The 22046-nt window shown below is 38.3% G+C and overlaps 1 protein-coding gene across 2 annotated transcripts in view; it reads left to right on the top strand.

Moving 5' to 3' along the window:
• Positions 1 to 22046, top strand: part of PRDM10 (PR/SET domain 10) — a 139108-nt gene that overhangs the window by 23733 nt on the left and 93329 nt on the right. For both annotated transcript variants that reach the window (XM_072611597.1, XM_072611596.1), the window contains exons 2-3: positions 18938 to 19126; positions 21124 to 21288. In XM_072611597.1, the coding sequence (XP_072467698.1) occupies positions 19058 to 19126; positions 21124 to 21288 (234 nt within the window). In that variant the 5' untranslated portion in view covers positions 18938 to 19057. The remainder of the gene's footprint in view (positions 1 to 18937; positions 19127 to 21123; positions 21289 to 22046) is intronic.

Genomic DNA, 22046 nt, shown 5'->3' with positions numbered 1-22046 from the left:
TTGAGTTGACTCTTAAGAAGCCTTACCATTTGTGACATTTGTATTAACAAGCAGGTCAGATTGAATTTGAGTACCTTCCTGGAGACAAGAAGGACCTTATATACAGTAAGATTGTGGGAGGAATTTAGGGGCTGTCTGGTAGTCTGGGTGTCATCTTCAAATCTTCACTTTCACTTCCCCTATCCAATCTCTTGCCTTAGCTTGTAGATTTTACAATCATAATATCTCTTATATATACACCTCTTTTCCTTTGACTTTGCTATCACCCTAGTCTAGGCCCTCATCAGCTCATGACTGAACTATTTCAATAGTAGCTTTCCCCACTCAATACAGCCTTTATTCACCTCTCCACCTCACCCTTTCACCCCCAATTCAATAAATTTTAGTGGCTTCTTCCTACCTCCAGGATAGAATATAAAATCCTTTTTTTGGCATTCATAGCCTGGTCCTCTTCTGCTTCTCTAACCTTCTTATATCTAGCTGTTTTCCAGTTACACTGTGATTAAGTGGTACTGGCCTCCTTACGGTTCTTCAAACAGATTAGTCTCTTTCCTGATTCTCCATTTTCACTAGCTGTCCCACCTCTGGAATTTTCTGTCTTCTTCCTCACCTCCTGGTTTCCCTGTTTTCTTTTAGGTCCCAGCTATTATCCTACCTTCTACAAGAAACCTTTCCACATCCCATATAGTGTTGATACTATCTCTCTGAGATTATCTCCAATTTATCCTATATGTAACTTGTTTGTACCTAATTTTTGTATGTTTTCTCTCCCATTAAACTGTGAGCTCCTTTAGGGCTGGGACTGTTTTTTGTCTTTCTTTGTATCCCCAGTACTTTATAAGGCAGTGCCTGACACGTAGTGGGCATTTAATGAATGTTTTTGATGACTTGCAGCAGAGGAAGTAAATTTATTCTGCTTAGGCCTAGAAGTACAGACCTTTAGATCAGTAGGCAGGAGCTTTAGGGAGGTCAATTTTTAGTTCAATAAAAGAAAGAACTTCTCAACAACTAATTGTTCTAAAAAAGAATGGGATGTTTTGAGTACATAGTGAATTGCCTTGACATCGGTGGTCTACCAGTGAAGACTGAGGGATGTTGTTGAAGGAATTCTTGTTTTAAGAAGGGGTTTGACTAGATGATGTTTGAGGTCCATTTCAACTCTAAAATTTGTAATCACTTTGTGTAAGTGATATGATATGATATGATATAGCTTTGCCATAAAGAGTTATACTGATGTCCTTTTTAAAACTGCCTTTCTCTTTACTAATGTCTGCATTGTTATCATAATTTTTCCTTTATGAAATTGAATCATGAAGAATTTTTTAGGTGTTTCTTCTGTGACTAGAATTTGGAACTTAATATTGCTGAAATCATCATGTGCCAGCTTACTCACTGCTACTTCCTTAGCCAGTTCCTGTCCAACATTCAGTACCCAGTTCAGTATACTTTCTCTACTTCTGTTTTCTGAAATGCTTCTTCTGGGAAATCATATTTATTAAAAAAAAAAAAAAACCCAAAACTTCGCAGGTTCTGATGTGAAGACTTGATAAATACTCTGCTAATGATAATATATAGGTAATAGGCACCATGGTGGTCTGAGGAGAAGCAGAGGGTGTGAGGTGTGTGTATTTTAGAATTCTTTTCTCTGAAGATTGGAGAATTAATCCATTGGATTGATCTGTACAGAAAAGTCTCAGTAGATGTTGTGCAAGTCTTGTAATATCCCATTGCCTTTTCCCATAATTTCCTGGATGTTCAATTCAGATGTTTTTGTATTGTTCCAAAGGAGGGGTCATCTCTTCAACTGTGATGTATTGTTTGTCCTACCTTTATCTTATGGAAGAAGAAACATTAACAATACCTGATTGATATGCTAATACCACTGAATGAAACTTACTCTTGGAGTTACTTTGCTTTTTTGTGTGTGTGGGGGGCTAGGCAGTGGGGTTAAGTGACTTACCCAAGGTCACACAGCTACTAAGTGCCAAATATCTGAGGCTGAATTTGAACTCAGGACCTTCTGACTCCAGTGCGGATACTCTATCCACTGCCCCACCCGGCTGCTCGTGCCTACGCTTTTTAATAAACTACCTTTTTTTGATACAAAGGACAATGGAAAGATTTGAGGATAAGTAGGCAGTGCAAGAGAATGTTATAAAAACATTGCCAAGGACACATACAGCCAACTGGTTTGGTCATGTTAAAAACAGAGAGGAGATGAATGGCCTGCATGGTTCCTGGGTACTGATGAGATAGTGAGATAACAAGGGGGAGGTATCTAGGTGGTTGAGTAAATTGTCTTTGGAGTATTTAAGGGAAAACTTGTGCAGGACTTTACAGAATGAGAAATTGTTCAAAGATTACGGCCTGTATCAGTGAAGGAGCCATTCATCTAAACCTACAAAAACAAGGAATCATGAAGGGAACTTTTAGGTTGCCTCCCATACACATTGTTGTTCTTGTCATTTGTAAAGTGTAATATGTGTACTTTAAATCTCATAAGTTATTTGTGTCTCCCATTGTTGTTATCATCTGTGATCCTCTGAGCAGGGCACTGTGCTAGTTAACGTGTGTGCAAAGACAAAAAGGAAATCAACTTCTCCCCCCAAGAAGCTTACATTCCTGTTGGGAATGCAGATGTTACGTCACTTGTTGCCGAGCATTTCAGCCCACATTTTGTCCCTTTGAGCGTCTTCTTTATGTATTTTTATTGTTGGTTTTTTCTTTTTGAGACTGGGTCTTATTGTTTCCCCTAGGCTAGATTTGCATACATGACTTGGCACCACTGTTGATCACCATGGAAACTTTGACCTGTTTTATCTAAAAACTGCACCAATTCATTCCTCCTTAGGCAGCCTGGTGGCCCCTTGTGGGGCAGTGGGGAAGAGTAGGGAGGACTCTGCGTATAGGAGTTGGACTTAGTGTGGACACTGGGTAGATTTTATCCTTGCTGCAACTTAGAGCTACTGAGCTTAAGCAATCCGCTACCCTCAGCCTCTCTAAAAGTAGAGATTATAGGTATATAGACCACTGTGCCCAGCTTTCTTGATTACTTCAAAATATACATATATAATATTTATATGTTAAATATAAATATATATTTATTATATATTATATATATGTATAGATACCTTTATGTATATTTTTTATATGCCTTTATAAACCTATGTTTTAATTTGACTTTTCAGCTGGGTATCTAATATGGGTCTTATGTTGCATTGGTAGTCTTTAAAAAGTTTTGTTGGTGCCTTTTGTTATTTCCTAATATACTCCTCCCCACCTCCAGTCACCAGCCAGCTTTCTCTGATATTTAGTTTCTTGGTAAATACTTTTCTCCAGTTAGCTTTATCTAAGAGGGAGCTTAGCTTTTAGATTTTGTGACCTTTGTCTCCTGTTTAGCGACCGTCATTCAAAGGCCTTACACAAGCGTTCTATCCAGATCACTGCCCACTCAGATCACATTAGTTTTAAATAGAGGTTACACATTTTCTTGTTTTGTCAGCATACGTTCACTTGAGTAGGATTTGATGTTGGCTGATAGTTTCTTTTCTTTTCTGTATCTGGGACTCTTAGATTAGGGAAAAAAACACTTATACAAGTTAAAATCTAAAAGCTTGAGACAAATGTGAACATTTTTTCTTAGGGAGTTTTACAATTCAGTTCAACAAAATACTTATGATTATTGACCTCCTTTATAATCTCTTGAGGCAGCCTGGAGTACAAAAACTTTCTAACATTTAGATTTATCTAAAAATGAAATGGAAAGTAGTGGGTTCCCCTTGTTGCATGTCCAAATATCAGCAAGCATGAACACTTAAAAATACGAAGAAGAATTTAAAAAAGAACATTGTATATGAAACTGAACAGATTCTTTTCCATAAAGATTTTTTTTTTAAAGTGCATACAAATTTAGCATGATAGTAATAAAACTACTCTGTTTGTTGGTATCCTTCTTTTGCTGGTTTCTCTGCATTTAAAAACAAAACAAAACAAAACATGTTTTGTTGATATTCTTGTCTTTCTTTTTACATCACTATTACTACCCACCAATTCTCAATCCCTGACCCCACGAAATAGAAGCCTTTCGTTGTAACTAATAAGTTTAGTCAAGTAGGGTAAACCTAAACATTGATCTTGTCTATTCCATCTGTGAGAAGCACACTTAGTTAATTGGTTTTCTGGTGTCATAATTAGTCATTTCATTGATCAGAGTTCTTTAAGTCTCTTAAAGCTGTTTTCCTTGAATATCATTATAGTTACTGCATAAATTATTCTCCAGGCTCTCCTCACTACCCTAATTTCTTCAATTATTCCGTAATTGATGGTACCCCCTTATTTTCAGTTCTTTGTTCCAGCAACAAAAAATGTTGCTATAAATATTTTTGCACATGTGGGTCCTCTGCTTTTCTCTTTGATTTCTTCAGATTATATATAGCTAGTAATGGTGTCTCTGAGCCAACGGCATCCACAGATTGGTGATTTTTTTTTTAAAATACAGTTCCCAATTGCTTTCCAGAACAGTTGGACCACTTCACAGCCCTGTTGTCTTTTAGTGTGTGTGGGTAGTCCCACAGCCACCCCAATAACTGCTGCTTTTCTTTTTCAATCATGTTTGCCAGTCTGATGAATGTAAGGTGAAAATTTGTCATTGTTTCAATTTGAACATTAGGTTATTATTAGTGATTTGGAGCATTTTTTTATATGATTGTTGCTAGCTTTAATTTCTTCTTTTGAGAACTGTTCATATCCTTTGATCAGTGATCTATTGGAGAATGGTTCTCTCATCCTTTATAAGAACTAGATAGAGACTATAGACCCTTTCATTAAACACCATCTGGTGAATAACTACTCTTACCCATAAATCCAGATGGATTTTTTTTTGAGTGGTAACCTGTGTGTGTTGTGTAAAACACATATATAATCCAAATGAATGGGAAGAAATTCCACTGACTGTTGACATCTATTAGTAACTCAATTAAAATAAGCTTCAGCTATATTCCATTAAAAAAATACTAATTTCTGTAAAGAGGCATAGTGGATAGAGTCCTTCAAATCCTAATTTTAATGCTTAGTAACTGTGTGACCCTTAGTAAGTCTTAACATCGGTATGCCTCAGATAACTCTAGGATGTCTTTACTAGGTCATAAAAGGTGGTGAAACCTGTAGATCCCCACACTGATGAAATCACAGTTCTTTGGATTATTGCATATTGTTTTACATAGGTTGTTTACCCATCCACAAATCCAGAAAGCATTCTACTTGGAAGCAGTGCCTCCAAACACCTTGCAAATGTAATGGACAGATAAGTGTTGTTTTTAAATCAAACACCAGGATGTTATGTAAACATTCCTATTCTATGCTTCATGGTACTAACTGATTTTATTCAAAAGCTCTCTCCTGTTTCCTCAGTCAAATATATAAAACTTCTTCACACTGGTTCTGCCCCTGGGTTCCATGCTATTCTAAATTCCTTGCAGGAAGCATCTATGTCTTATTTATCTGAGACCTAGGACAGAGCTTGTGTATTATAGGCATTCAGTAAAGGTGTTAATAGAGGAGTATACGAATATGAACAGTCATTGTAAGTTTTTGCACATTTGTTCTTGTTTCTATATTTTTTATATACTTGTTAAAAATTAAAATTTATTAATTAAAATGTCTATTAATAAAGTGATAATAACTCATATTTATGGTACTTTAAGACTCATAAAGGGCTTTTTAAATAATAACTGTATAATTATTACATCTATTGGGAAAATGAGGCCCTGAGAAATTAACTAAGGTGGCCATTATCAAATAATAAATTTCAAAGCTAGTATTTGACCCTACTTGTTTATTGACTTCAAGTTCAGTGTTCTTGTCACCCTGTGACTGGTACCTTTCATCTTCAGGGTGAGATAAAATAAACAATCTTTGATGCCAGTGTGAACTTTGCTGTGTGCTGAATGCTCTTTGCTTTGCTCAGCTTATGGAGCAGCATTCATCATTACCTATCATGTCCTTTTGAGAGGTTGCAAGCACGTACTCAGTTCATTCATGACTGATTCATAAGCACATACTCACTTGGGGCTCCTTGTTAGCACTAATGCTTTCTATTGCATTTATCATTTGTTTTGCTACTCTTTGGAGTTGTTTTCTTCCTACCTTGGCTTTGAGTTTTTTGCTTTTTATTTGTACTGCAGGTATTATGGGAAGTAGTGTGGTACCATAGGAAAGCCACTGGATTTGGAGTTCAAATACTTGGGTTCAAATCCTGGTTCTGTCTTGTATTAACTCTATGGCCCGTGGCAAGTTACTTAAATGCTTTGTGCCTCTGTTTCCAAATCTGCAAAATGAAGGCTTAGACTAGGTGATCTTTAAAGTTTCTTCCACTTAGGATGTTTCCCTTGGATTTGTGAGATGACTGACTACAATTAAGAGTCTAATTTATAGCCATTGAAGTGTGACACTATCCTGAGGATGGTACCAAAAATCTTGGATCTAGTAGCTTTGTACTCTAATCCATACTCAGATGAATAATTCAGCATATCATGTTACAGGTCAGGTCCTAATGCAGAAATATCTTTCTCTTTAGAATCAATGTGCTTTACTTTGTTGTTAAACTTTGACAGAGATAGAAATGAAATAAGAAGCATAGAATTAGGTTCTAGATATCATACACAGAGACTTAGAGTATACTTAGTCATTGCAAACCCGTTAAATTGCCAAGCATTCAAACTGTGCTTCAGAGAGTGCAACTTTGATGGACTGGCCATGTTGTTCGAATGCAAAATATTCACTTGCCAAAAAGACTATTTTATGGAGAACTTATATGGGACAGGAGATCACATGGTGGTCAGAAGAAGCAATACAAGTATACTCTCAAAGTCTCTCTCAAGAACTTTGGATTTGATTGTGTGACATGGGAGACACTGGCACAGGACCACTCAGCAAGGCGTGCCCACATCAGAAAAGGTGCTGTGCTCTATGAGCAAAGCAGAATCGAAACAGCGCAAAGGAAAGGTAGGATGTGCAAATTTGGAGTAATCACCCCCAAATGTTCACACGGACTGTCTGTGCCCAATCTGTGCTAGAGCATTCCGAGCTCATATTGGTGTGATCAGCCACAGTTGTACACATTAAAACTTCACTTTATCATGGTGATGTCATTTTGGTCTTCTTCGAGAACGAAGGACAACAACTCAATGTCATATGCAGGAACTTAGAGTATACTTAGTCATTGAAAACCTGTTAATGGTTCCAGAAAAGAGAAAATGAAATATACTTTTCTCCTTTTAGCAGAGAAGTGGGTGTTCCTAGAGAAGAATGTTTTCTGTGTGGTCAGAGGAGCCCACTTTATCAGATAGTTTTGATGAACTGCTCCTTTTTGTTATGGTTAGGTTACGATTTGTGGGTAGATAGGTGGGAATATTTCCAGAAATGACTGTGATATCAAAACAAAATGCAATAAAACTTTTTTTTAAAGGAGGTGGGTCTGTGATATGAACATTATTTTAAATATGAATTATAATGTAGATGTGAGTGTTACAAAGCCCTTAATATTGAGGCTGGCATCTCTTGTTCCTTTTAATCATTTATTGATTCTCTCAGATCATATTGTAATCATAGAATCATAGATTTAGAGCTGGAAGAGACCTTAGAGACCATTTATTTTATAGGAACTGAGACCCAGAGAAGTTAAGTGTCTTGTCTGAGGTTTTGCTTTTACTAACTAGCAGAGCCAAGATTTGAACCCAAGTTTTTTGATGCCAAATCTAGAACTATTTCCATTGGTACCACATTGATCCTATAGACTAGTCTGTTTAGGGAAAAGTTGAAATTCCTCCTAATATATAGAAACCTAAGTGGGTTTTTTTTCTTTAGTGAGTGCTGGCCATCTCTGTGGAGACAGCATGGTAGAGTGGAAAGAACAGCAGAAGTGAGAGTTGGAAAATCCTGAATTTGTATTCTGAGATCTTGAGCAAGTTCATTTTGCTTCTCTAAGATTCGGTTTTTTCTCCTCTGAAGAATATGACGAATTCCTCTTTACTCTTGTGAAGTTTAAAATGAAATAAGGTATGTGAAAGTGCCCTTGTTTTAATTTTTGAGGCAGTTGGGGTTAAGTGACTTGCCTAGGATTACACAGCTAGTAAATGTCTGAGGTCACATTTGAACTCAGGTCCTCTTAACTCCAAGACCAGGGTGTTATCCAGAGTGCCCCCTAGCAGACCCAGCAGCGCCTTCTGCATTATAAAGTGCTATGAGAATGTAAGGTAGCATTGTTGTTGGGAAGGGGGAAGGCACCTGCCTGAGTTTTGGTGTGTGAGAGGAGGTATCCATGTTGACATGGACTCTCTTCCTCCAGTGTCTCTCAGGGAAGAAAGAAAGAAGAGGTGGAGAAAAAGAGGGAGGTGAATTAGGCTATCACACCTTTCCCTTTAGGCATGTGACATGGGCTTCTCCAGCATTGTGATCCTGCCAGCTGCCTAAATCTGCCACTGTTCACCTCCATAGGCAGTGCTGCAGGGGAGCTCAGAGCTCCTTCCAGGCTCTACTCTGAGGAAGATGAATGTGGCAATCAATGGAATTCACTTCTTATCCGGGTCATAAGAGATCATAGGTCTTAGAGAGCATCTTCTCCAGCCACGTGCCCATAGACATCATGGCAGAGCTGGGATCTAAATACAGGTTTTTCAACCATAAAGCCAGTGCTCCTGTGAAGCTCACTCTGGAACCATAGAACTTCATTTCCAGGGTATTTCTTGAGGAAGGGCTCACTGAAGTGATTTTTATTTCAGGACCTCCTTGACAAAGTATCTCATTTACCATCCTGGGGGTTGTTCTGTTCCTTCTAGGTTCCTTAGTATACTGTGAATTACCATAATGGGCAGTAATGCATATGCATATGTCTCTATTGCCACATTGCATTGGGTGGACTTTCCTGTGCCCATGCTGGGTGGTTTCTTTTCCTGCATCTTTGGGCTGAGTTCCTATTTCTTTTCCCTCCTCCCCTATTTTTCTTGTCTTTATTTTTGCCACATAGGGAAGGCCTGATGTAGTTTTACTGTTGACATTTCTATTTTAATATCTACTTCCTTATTTTGGTTGGATTAGGATATGGGTCAGCGATGTTCGAATGCCACTAGTTGGATAATAATCTCCTACAGGTGCCACTGTCTCAAGCATGAAGCAAAGTCACAAAGGGATTTTGAAATCAAAGGAAGTAAGAAAGTAGAAAGGGACATATGCCAGCCATCAATTTATTTTTCTTGTTATCTTGGCTTCTAAGGATAGGCTTCTCTGCATATTATGTACCAGTTGTCTATAATGAAGACTGTATCCTATTTGTGCATCTGGGTGAAGAAAACATGGAAGCATTAGTTGGCAACCAACATTCCTGCTTTGGGCAATGCCAATTTTTTTTTTAAAAGGCAAAAAGCTGACAGCTTATAGCAAGAGTTTAAATTAGCTGAGGGTTCTCTGTGTGGAAACCCCAATGAAAATGTGGGCTGATGATTTAGCAAGGCAATATTGCTTTAATATCCCATGTTGGGATCTTTGGAAGCTTTGTGTTCTTCCCTGCCCGTTGTTTCTGTTTTGTTTTGTCCTTTGCTGGAAAACATGTAGAATTTTTACTCCCATTTCTAACTGGACGTTACGATGGTATCTCAAACTCTACAGGTTCAAAACCAAGATATTTTCCCCTATCAACCTGTTCCTCTCGCCTTAGGTGGTCCCATTTGCCCCATTTCCCATGTTCATAATCTTGCTTTTTCCTTCTTCTTCCTATAGCTAAATTAGTTACAAATCCTGTACACTCTACTTCATATCCATGACATCTCCTCTCTATTCCATTGTTAGACTCTTTGTGCAGGTTCATAGTATCACTTCTCTAGACAATTTTCATAGCCTCTTAATAGATGTTTCTGCCTCTACTCTCCCCTTTCTTGGATCCATTCATCTTCCCAGAATAATCTTCCTTATGTGTGTGGGGGAAAGCATGAACCACCCCCCTTACTCAAATTTTCTGCTCAGAAGTATCTCAAGGTAAAAACAGAAAATCTCCTTTATTCGGTTCTCGGAGAGAAACTGGGTGGTCCCTCCACCAGTAAAGCTGGAGTAGGGAGGCGCCTTACAGAAGCAGAATGGTAATTTATGTAGACCCTGACTCGGAAATTCCCCTCCCACAGCCAACCATTATTCTCATTGGCTGAGAAGCATGGTCTTACATTCCAGGTGCGAAATCTAACCAATCCCTATTGAAACCCAGTTCAAATTTCCCACTCAGAGCCCTCAAAAATAGTCATTATATGCAAATTAGGCATTGAAAATATATGCAAATGAAGCATTGATGACCCATGCAAATTGGGCATTGAGAACTTATGCAAATCAGGTGGACCTGTGTGAGGACTGCAGACTGCATGCGCATATGCAAATTAGGTACTGAGCAGTTAGTGAGTCATATCCAATCATTGATCCTAATGCAATACATAGCTTTATATGGAAATCACCTGACTGGAGGAATGGAAACCTGGGCCTAAGGTCCCTTCCACTCCAGGGAGAAGACTCCATATTCCTGAGAAGTCTTCACTAAATCTGTTCCCATTCACTTAAATATAGATCTGATCATTCCATTCCATTGCTTAAAAATCTATAGTCCCTCTTACCCACAAAGTAGAGTTTATATTCCTTTTCCTGGGGTTCAAAGCCTTCTAATTTTGCTTCACGCTATCTTTTCTGTCTAATCACATTTTTTTTTTTGTCTCTTTGTCCCCAGTACCCAGCACAAAGTTGGCATTTAATAAATGTTTGTTGAATTGAATTGAATATGTTGTCTTATAGTTTACAATTGCCTCTGAATGCATTCTCTTCTTTTCCTACATCCATTTCTTTGCTTATATTTTCCACGGCCCTGGAATGTCATTTTCCTCTCCTCCCATTCAAATGCTTAATTCTTATTCATTCTTATAAAACCCAGGTCAAATGCTATCTCCTTTCCTCTGCCCCCTAATAATACCTTATTTTATAGCCCTCTAGTATACTTGTATGTATGCTCCTTTCCCTTACTAGGTTTTAAACTCCATAGGTGTGGGAACTGTGTCTTAGCTAAATTTTGTACCTTGCTTAATGCCTCTCCCACATAGTTGTCTCCTTGTTAGAACAGGAGCTCTTTAAGGGCAGAGATCTGTTTTTACCTTTCTTTGTTTTGCCAGGGTTGGTGACATTAGCATAGTGCTTCATAAATACCTGACTGACTCTATACACAGTATCTGCTTACGAGAATGTCTGAATGAATCTTCACATGGTTACTGGGGCAGCTGCTGGTCTACTGCATTGTAGGGAGTTATGCACTGCACGTTACAGACTCATATGTATTTTAAAGTTCATTTTTAGATAGGGAGCTCATACAGAGAGTATTGAAGAGCCTGCTTTGCTTAGGCAGTTCTTCATAAACCAGAATATTATTGTGCTTCCATCTTCTCAGGACGTACAAGCAAAAATTTTTGTCCTTCAGCATTTGTTTCATCACCATATTCCCAACAGGGGCCCTTTGCTTCAGCTAAGCCACTCTTCAGAAATGAGTTTCCAATGCCCTAGCCTCTTCCCCACCCTGGTACCCCTGTAGGGGAGTTGTAGAGTTGCAGAGGTGTGACAGGAGAAGGCACAGCCTACTGGGAAAGGCCCATGATTAGAAATATTCTACCTTGGGGCCCAGTGCTCCAAGTGGTGAGAGTTTTCATGACTAGCATGACCTAGACCTATCACATTGGTGCTTTCTGGCCATCTTCATGCCATGAAGCCACTACTCCTTATATAAGTTGTCTTCTTTTATTAGGATGTAAGCCCCTTGAGGACAGGGATTGCCCTTCTTTTTGTATCTGTATCTCCTCCATTCAGCAGTTAGTGCTGGCAGATGGTAAAAGTTGGATAAAATTTTTTTCATTCATTTTCCTTAAAAATTCTACTCAAGCTCATCTTTTACAAGGCCAAAGTCCTAACCTTCCTTTAATCAGTCATTCATATTTTGTGTGAATTACTTTAATCAGATTTAATACTCTACAATTAAGACAGTCTCACTGAGAGTATAGGAATTATTATTTTTATGAAGAGGAGGAGGGAGAAAAGGGAAGGATAATTTTAGAACATGGGACATTGATATGAGAGGCAGGTCTGGGTGAGTGGTATATCGAGAAGCTTTGATTAGAGGGCATCACGAAGACCTTGGGACTGGAGAAGAACAGAAGAGGAAAATACCAAAGATAAACTTTCATAATGCTGCAATTTTTCCTTAGACTTTGATTTTCTCAAAGAAAAAAAAAATTATTTTCTAAAATTAACAAACATTTCTTTTCTCCCCCTCTCAATTCCTTAATTGAAAAAACAACAACAAAAACCCTCGTAACAAATATACAAAATGAATTGCTGCAGTGGCCACCTCCAAAAATATTTTTATTATTCTGCATCTTGAGTCCATCACTTCTTTGTCAGAAGGTGCCTAGTTGTTTGTTTTTTACCTTGTTGTTGTTACTCTATAAATTGTTCTCCTGGTTCTGTTCATTCCATATTGCATCTACTCATACAAGTCTTCCCAGGTTTCACCAAAACTGTCCCTTTCATCATAACTTTGAGCATGGTAGTTTCTTTTGCATTTGTGTGCCATTCCCCAACTGATAGGTCTGGCCTTGAACTTAAATTTTAGTGTCCTTACATACATGCTTCTTGCTCACTTCCTCCTCTTGACCTTTCGTAGTCCCTTCATTTCCTTACGTCTTGATTTAAAATTCATCTACTTTAAGAAGCTTTCCTTTATGACACCGAATATTCCCCCTTAAAGAAATGTATTCAGCTTCTTTGTTTTGTAGTTTTAAGCACTTTTTCCCATATATAATTCATACTACTTTGATCTGTGTGTGATCTTTTGGATGTGCGGCCTCCCTCCGTTGGTGAAGATTGTAACGTATCCACATCTTATCGTCCTCTGTGTGTGACTTGTCCTTGTTCTTCCATACATCTTCAACAGGGTGTTGTGGAGCCAGAGTAAGTCTTCTGTTTTCACATGGAGCACATATGCTCTCTATCTGTGAAGCTTTACTTTGCTACATAACTGGTCCACTTTCTTTTCCATTCAGATTTTTTTCTGATGACACTTTTTTCCCCTTGCTTTTTAGAAAATATTTTGTTTTTTTCCAATTTCAGATAAAAACAATTTAGCATTCTTTTAAAAAAATTTTGTGTTCTAGATTCTCTCCCTCCTCTCTGAGATGGCATGCAATTTGATATAAGTTGTACATGTGCAATCATGCAAAACATTTCCATATTAGTCACATTGTGAAAGAAAATAAAGACAAAAAAAACTCATGAAAAAAATAAAGAATGTGAAAAGTAGTATGCTTTGATCTGCATTCAGATTCCATCAGTTCTCTCTCTGGAAGTGGATAGCATTTTTCATCATGAGTCCTTTGGAATTGTCTTGGATCATGGGATTGCTGAGAATAGCTAAGTCATTCACAGTTGATTAACGTACAGTATTGCTATTACTGTGTACACTGTTCCCCTGGTTCTACTCTGATGACATTCTTTACCAAGCTTCCCTGCTATTCTCTTTCTGCTATGTGTTATAGACTATTCCTCCCATTTTGTGTGTTCCCATTGTCCTTTGGGTGATCCTTAAATCTGAGGAGATTGTGATATTCCATGATTAGCAGCCATGAAGCATCACTAGAAGAATATTGTTATTAAAAATATGACCTTTTGTTTCAGAAAGATGTTTGCAGTCATTAAAGACACTGTATAATTCTGCAAAATTAAATTTATTCTCCTCTTACTCAGCTGTGGGCTGAGCTCTCTGTCCATATATAGTGTGTTTCCAAGATGGCTATACTAATAGGACAGATCTGTACTAGATATCTTCAGCCCCTTTGTGCTTTCTGAATGGATGGTTTGGCTGTTCTCTTTTTGAGTGCTTCTAGATCTCATTTAGGAGGCTCTGTAATGTTCCAAGGTTTGATAGAGACAATATAGGATAATCTGTAAATGGGAACATCTAGAAGATTTTGCCATACGCGGAGAATCCTTCAGTTTGGACTCTACTGGACATCCTTCATGATGGTGGTAGACAGCTTAGTGAACATATATCTCCATATTTTATATGTTTGATTGTAATGTACAGGCAGTTTATGGTGAACCGTTCATGCAGTATGGTTAATGTGTACTTGTTCACATGTTTGTTTCAAGTGTGATGTAAATTTTGCAAAAGTGTGATGTAAAAATCAACTAGATTTTAAACTTCTTGAGGATGGGAACCTATATCTTCAATTTAGCTTAAATTCAATGGATATTGGATTAAGTACCAACTATACACAACGTACTGTTATCATATTTGAGAATATTTAAATATTTTATTATTCTTGTCGTCTACTGAGTAGAAGGTAATAACAGCTCACATTTCTAGAGTGCTTTATAGTTTACAAATATTTCTCTCACATTGATACTGTGAAGTAGGTAATATAAGTTTTATCTTTTTTGCACATGAAGAAATAGGTTAAATACCAAGATTCCATAGCCCATAGAGTTATAATAGAACCGAGATCTGAACCCAGCTCACCCGACTCCCAAGTTTTGCAACTTAATGCTTATAAATGTTTGTTGAAATGTGATCTTTTTTCTTCATAAAAATAATTAACAATTAAGATTTGTTTTAAAAAATTCATGGGAATAAAGGAATTGTAAAGAATTTGCCTCTAACATTAAAAGCACTCCAATTCTCATATTACTTAATTCTGGTATGACTAATATTTTTCACATAAACTAAAATTATTTGGGCTTGCTTTAAAAAGTTAGCTATGCTCTGGATATCAAAGAAAACGTTATGTTTCCTTCAGTATGACATTAGATCTTCAAAATTGGAAAGTTATCGAATGACTGTCTATACCAGTCAGTAAAGCTGTGATTTATAGGGCAAGAGATTTCTAATGTGATATTGAGGATCTCAGTTAGAAGAGAATATGGATAATTTGATAAATGTAAATTTTTCAAGCCTTCAGTTTTTCTTTTATTTATTTATTTATTATTTAACTTTTAACATTCATTTTCACAAAATTTTGGGTTCCAAATTTTCTCCTCTTTTGTCCCCTCCCCCCACCCCAAAACACCAAGCATTCTAATTGCCCCTATCACCAATCTGCTCTCTCTTCTATCATCCCTCTCTGCCCTTGTCTCCATCTTCTCTTTTGCCCTGTAGGGCCAAATAACTTTCTATACCCCTTTACCTGTGTTTCTTATTTTCTAGTAGCAAGAACAGTACTCGACAGTTGTTCCTAAAACTTTGAGTTCCAACTTCTCTTCCTCCCTCCCTTCCCACCCCTTCCCTTTGGAAGGCAAGCAATTCAATGTAGGCCATATCTGTGTAGTTTTGCAAATGACTTCCATAATAGTCGTGTTGTATAAGAGTAACTATATTTCCCTCCATCCTATCCTGTCCCCCATTACTTCTATTCTCTCTTTTGATCCTGTCCCTCCCCATGAGTGTTGACCTCAAATTGCTCCCTCCTCCCCATGCCCTCCCTTCCATCATCCCCCCTACCCTGCTTAGCCCCTTCTCCCCCACTTTCCTGTATTGTAAGATAGGTTTTCATACCAAAATGAGTGTGCATTTTATTCTTTTCTTTAGTGGAATGTGATGAGAGTAAACTTCATGTTTTTCTCTCACCTCCCCTCTTTTTCCCTCCACTAAAAAGTCTTTTGCTTGCCTCTTTTATGAGAGATAATTTGCCCCATTCCATTTCTCCCTTTCTCCTCCCAATATATTTCTCTCTCACTGCTTGATTTCATTTTTTTAAGATATGATCCCATCCTCTTCAATTCACTCTGTACACTGTCTCTATGTGTGTGTGCGTGTGTGTGTATGTAATCCCACCCAGTACCCAGATACTGAAAAGTTTCAAGAGTTACAAATATTGTCTTTCCATGTAGGAATGTAAACAGTTCAACTTTAGTAAGTCCCTTATGACTTCTCTCTGTTGTTTACCTTTTCATGCTTCTCTTCATGCTTACGTTTGAAAGTCAAATTTTCTTTTCAGCTCTGGTCTTTTCATCAAGAATGCTTGAAAGTCCTCTATTTCATTGAAAGACCAATTTTTCCCCTGAAGTATTATACTCAGTTTTGCTGGGTAGGTGATTCTTGGTTTTAGTCCTAGTTCCTTTGACTTCTGGAATATCCTATTCTATGCCCTTCGATCCCTTAATGTAGAAACTGCTAGATCTTGTGTTATCCTGATTGTATTTCCACAATACTTGAATTGTTTCTTTCTAGCTGCTTGAAATATTTTCTCCTTGACCTGGGAACTCTGGAATTTGGGCACAATGTTCCTAGGAGTTTCTCTTTTTGGATTTCTTTCAGGTGGTGATATGTGGATTCCTTGAATACTTATTTTGCCCTCTGATTCTAAAATCTCAGGGCAGTTTTCCTTGATAATTTCATGAAAGATGATGTCTAGGCTCTTTTTTTGATCATGGCTTTCAGGTAGTCCCATAATTTTTAAATTGTCTCTCCTGGATCTATTTTCCAGGTCAGTTGTTTTTCCCATGAGATATTTCACATTATCTTCCATTTTTTCATTCTTTTGGTTTTGTTTTGTGATTTCTTGGTTTCTCATAAAGTCATTGGCCTCCATCTGTTCCATTCTAATTTTGAAAGAAGTATTTTCTTCAATGAGCTTTTGAACCTCCTTTTCCATTTGGCTAATTCTGCTTTTTAAAGCATTCTTCTCCTCATTGGCTTTTTGAACCTCTTTTGCCAGTTGAGTTAGCCTATTTTTCAAGGTGTTATTTTCTTCAGCATTTCTTTGGGTCTCCTTTAGCAGGGTGCTGACCTGCTTTTCATGCTTTTCTTGCATCTCTCTCATTTTTCTTCCCAGTTTTTCCTCTACCTCTCTAACTTGATTTTCAAAATCCTTTTTGAGCTCTTCCATGGCCTGAGTCCATTGGGTGGGCTGGGATACAGAAGCCTTGACTTCTGTGTCTTTCCCTGATGGTAAGCATTGTTCTTCCTCATCAGAAAGGAAGGGAGGAAATACCTGTTCCCCAAGAAAGTAACCTTCTGTAATCTTATTTTTTTTCCCTTTTCTGGGCATTTTCCCAGCCAGTGACTTGACTTCTGAGTATTCTTTTCACACCCACTTTGCCTCCAGATCCTCCCAGCCAGTGCTTGGGGTCTGAGATTCAAATGCTGCTTCCCAGCCTCAGGGCTTTGGGTGGGGGTGGGCTTCTATTCAGTGTGAGATTAAGGTCAGCTGCTCAGGTGGGGGCAGGGCCACCACACAGGGCTCAGTTCCCTCAGGGGGTTTATGCAGAGACCTTCAACAATGGATCTGGGCTCCTGCCTGCTTGGGGAGCCCTGGTTTGTTCCCGCCTCCGCTGCTGCCTCCCGAGGGGGCCTGAGTTATGGGGGGACCCTACTCCCCTCTCGGCAAGCCAAGAAGACCCTCTCACCAACCTTTAGGGCCTGTGGGTGGAGGGACCCGCACAGCCACTGGAGATTTCGTCCCTGAAACCTGCTCAGATCTGCTCCTCTCGGTGCCACTTGGCCAAGTCAGGGCTGGGCTGGGCTCGGCTCCGGGTCCAGGGTGCGATGGACCTTTTGCGAGAGGTTTTCAGGGCTCTCTGGAACAGAAATCTCTTCCGCTCTGTTGTTCTGTGGCTTCTGCTGCTCCAGAATTTGTTGGGAGTTCTTTTTTACAGATATTTTATGGGCTGTGGGTTCGGAGCTAGCGTATGTGTGTCTTTCTACTCCACCACCTTGGCTCCGCCCCCCGCCTTCAGTTTTTCTTCTTCAAATTTGAACTAATACTTTTCATTTCATCCAACATTTAGTGAATACCTTTTACATTCAGGATACTCTGGATGAAGAGACAAAAACAATGAAAAAAATAAACCAAATAGCCTGTGCCCCCAAGGCATGGCAATAGTCCTTGAAACCAGCTGATCTTATGCCCTACTTTAAAATACACTTGCTGAAAGCAGTATTAAATAAAACAAAATTTCAATACAGCAAGATAATTTTGAAAATTTTCTTATGATAGGATTTATCTTGTACCACAAAGAAAACATTTTATGGGAGTTATGATGAGTTTTTGTTTTAAGCTTCTTTAGTGTTGAAAGCACTGGTATATAAAAAGTCTGATAGAGAGATGGTGTGGGGGAATAGATTCTCTAAAGAAATTTTATTTAGGAAAATTGCCTTCAGACTCTATGACACATAATTCTAAATACCCTCTAGTGTCAGGACTTTGTCATTAGAGAGTAGAAGTTTATGGTGCATAGTTTTCAGCTGTCTAGTGACTAAGCTGGGTGATCAAGCTAGATAGTTTTTTATCAGGATGGATGTCCATTGAATAGAGAATCCTACACCTCAAGTCAGTAGATTACAAGATGCTTTTATAGGTTTTAATATTTCATCATTGTCAGAAAGGAAGAATTATTTAGAAATGAAAACGTGTATGTTTAACTTCCTTATTTGGCAAAAGGAAGGAATTATTAACTGTAATGAAACCAATTTGCAAATCCTAGAAAAGGTCATTGTATTAAATACTAGATCTCACATATCTGGGTTTTTAGCAAGGCTTTTGATGGAGTCCAACATGAAGTACTATTCCAACAGATGGTGAAACAAGTTTTACACTAGCCTCTTCTAAGTTGCGATTCAGCAATTTCAGACCTTCCTCATATTTCTCCTCCTTCTTTGGTTTTCTCCATTCTGCTACACACTTCTGGTGAAGGGAAGGGAGGTCACTCAGGTTCAGGAGGTGACTTAAAAGTTTCCATTTTTTTCTATCTTTATCCTTAGATGTTCTCTGTAAATGAAACTCCTCCCTTCCTCCCTCCCTTCCTTCTTTCCTTGGTATAATCTGTTGAGATTTATTAGTCTACTTGAAGTCTTAATTCCTTTTCCTCTTTCTAGGTACAATAAAGGCAGATCACTGGATCTTCCATGATTTAAATATATGGCAGTCCAATGAGGCTTTTCTGCCTAATGTCCCTCTAGGGGCCAACTGTCCTGGAGTTACCAAAAAGCAGTGAGATGGACCCCAAAGCTGAAGCGTCACAGGTGTGGTCTCCATCTGCCGAACATGAACAGAACACTGCCCAGGTGAAGAAAGTACTTCATGATTTGGGTATTATGGCAATTTTTTAGTTGGCTACAGGGGCATAATTGTGCTAAATGAGCTAATCCACTCTTTGTAGGGCTGTCAGTGATTGTTTGCCATTTTTCTCTTTCTTGTTATCCATGACACCAAGCTGACATTTTGCTTAATTCTGCCTTTTTCTATGTAAGTTCTCAGGAGTTTTTACTTTGGTTTGTTACATATTAATTAGTGAGAATCATGCCTTTTTTTGTTTTACGCAAAAGCTGTTCACAAAAGTCTTGTCTTTGTGGCATGAAGGAGTGCCTGGGCTCTGTAAGATGATGTTAGAAGGGTGCAAGTCAGGCAGACCTGATGTTGGGCAGTAAGTCTTTAGATTGAGGACTTTCCTCAAGACTTATGCCTTTGGCTGCAGTTTAAAAAATTTTTTTTTCCTCAAAGTCATGTTAATTAGTTGCTGAGGGTTTTTGATATACATTGGTGCTGGGATGCCCACACCAACAGAACTGTCCAAGAAGTGTTGTGCTAAACAGAAAGAGCTGGTGAGGAAATTCCCTTTACCGATTGTTGTTGTTGTTTGATCATTTCAGCCATGTTCAACTCTTCATGACTGCATTGGGAGTTTTCTCGGCAAAAATACTGGTTTGCCATTTCCTTATCTAGCTTATTTTACAGATGAGGAAAGGGAGGTTAAGTGACTTGCCCAGAGTCACACAACTAAGAAGTGTCAGAGGTTAGATTTGAACTCAGGTCTTCCTGACTCTATGCTTGGTACTCTATTTTGATGCCACCTAGCTATGTCCTCTACCAATGAATTCAGCAATTGTTCTACAGCTTACTTATAGCTTTAGAAACCTAGCTGGACCACTCAAAGATGAAGTGACTTGTCTAGGACTACCAGAAACCATGAACCCATATCTCCCAGATTCAAAGGCCACCTCTCTCCATTCTTCCTTTTCTGTGTCATGTAGTAGATGATTATGAAATGTTTGTTGAATTGGATTAGACTGTACTCTCTGCTGGGGGAAACCAAACGGGACCACTGAAGCCTAAGGCCAAGTGTAGGTATCAGAGTCAGGATTTCATCTATAATCCTTACTTTGAAATGATTACATTGATGATTTCTCTCCTAAGTGTATACTTTGCAAGGGGAATAAGCATTTATTAAGCACCTCCTGTGTGCCACGCATTATGCTAAGGGCTTTACAAATAAATATTTCCTCATTTGATCCTCACAGCATCCCTGGGAGGTCAGTGATATTATTAGCCCCATTTTATAGTGGAGACAGAGTCTCAGTGATTTCCTCAGTCTGTTAAGTGCCTGAGATTGGATTTGAACTCTGGTCTTCTCTATCTCCTGTGCCATCAGCTCCCTCTCCTTGTGTTTGTACATATGTCAGAAATCAGGCTAAATGTCAGATTTCACCCTTGGGAGTTAAAGCGACATAATTAAAAGAAGCTTGTACTTTTAATCGTTGATTCTTGAGCAACGTTTTTCATCCTACCTGCTGATAAATAAGACAGCTTTGATAAATCTGCTTTCTCAAATATGCCCCTGTCTTGTTTAGATTCTGGTTCTTTGTTTGCATTAGTTCTGAAGAACTTGCCTTCTACCCCAGTTGTAAACAGTCTTTAAAGAATAAAGTGACCTTATAAAGATGAATCCCCAAAGCTCTGGAGCAAGGAGCTTCATGTTAATCTAGACACATTTGATTCCATTCATCAACCAAGTCCGTGTAACTTTCTCAGTGAGTGATGGCCACATCTTCCTTTTGGGTCACAGTGAGTTTAAGCTAGTTACATAATGTAAAAAGTAATGAATGAGTTCATTAGGCCTTCTTCCTAGTCTGCTGTTTAATGCAGACGTAGGTCCATCAATCCAAATTCTTCTTTCATTAGCCCTCCTTTAGAAGCCCAACTATTTATGGTACATGATTGGTGACATCTCTCTGTGAAAGTGACTTTGGTTGCGAGAATATATTTGTCTGCTTTATTCCCCCAGGTGCACTTTGTTCCTGAAGGTGGCACGGTAGCTCAGATCGTGTATGGCGATGATCAGGACCGTTCATCCCAGCAGGTGGTCTACACAGCAGATGGGGCTTCTTATACTTCAGTGGATGCTCCAGAGCACACCCTAGTTTATATTCATCCTGTGGAAGCCACACAGGTATGTAAAAAAGAACTTCTGGCCAGAATTTCTAAGCTAGAAAATGTAGTGATTGTTTTCCTTTGGGCAGCTGGTATTCAAAAAATCAGGTCTACATTGACTCTGCATAATTGCTGCCAAACATAGGTGAAAAGAGAAAGTGTGTTGTTTATGTAAAATGTTCAGATTGTGTTGGTGATTTATTGACTGTGTGACTGCTACCATAACAGAAACTGAAATATCTTTTTAAAAATCATTTTTACTTGTTTCATTAAATATTTTTCAATAACATGTAAAGAATTTTTAAATAATAATTTTTAAAAATTTTGAGTTCCAAATTCTCTCCCTACATCCTGCCACCCCCTTGAGAAAACAACCAATTTGATTACACTTATGGATGTGAAGTCATGCAAAACATATTTCCATATTAGCTATGTTACAAAAGAAAACTAAAATAAAGTAAAAATAAGTGTGCTTTAATCTTCATTCAGAGTTCATCAGTTTTTTCTCTGGAGGTGGATGCCATTTTTCATCATAGGTCCTTTAGAATTATCTTGGATCATGTCTTGATTGGAGTAGCTACGATTTTCATAGTTGATCATCCTTTGCTGTCACTGTATATAATGTTCTCCTGGTTCTGCTCACTTCATTTTGCATGATTTCATGTAAGTCTCCCTAGGTTTTTCTGAAACCATCCTGCTTGTCTTTTAAGCTCTGGTAAATGGCACAGAATTGTGACCATCTCTGTTTTCAGAAATTCCTTGGTATGCTGGGCCATG

The sequence above is a fragment of the Notamacropus eugenii genome, chromosome 5 (assembly GCF_028372415.1).
Source record: "Notamacropus eugenii isolate mMacEug1 chromosome 5, mMacEug1.pri_v2, whole genome shotgun sequence".
In the NCBI taxonomy this organism is placed as follows: domain Eukaryota; kingdom Metazoa; phylum Chordata; class Mammalia; order Diprotodontia; family Macropodidae; genus Notamacropus; species Notamacropus eugenii.
Note: the sequence above shows the minus strand (reverse complement) of the source record. Positions and strands in the feature narration are given on the sequence as shown.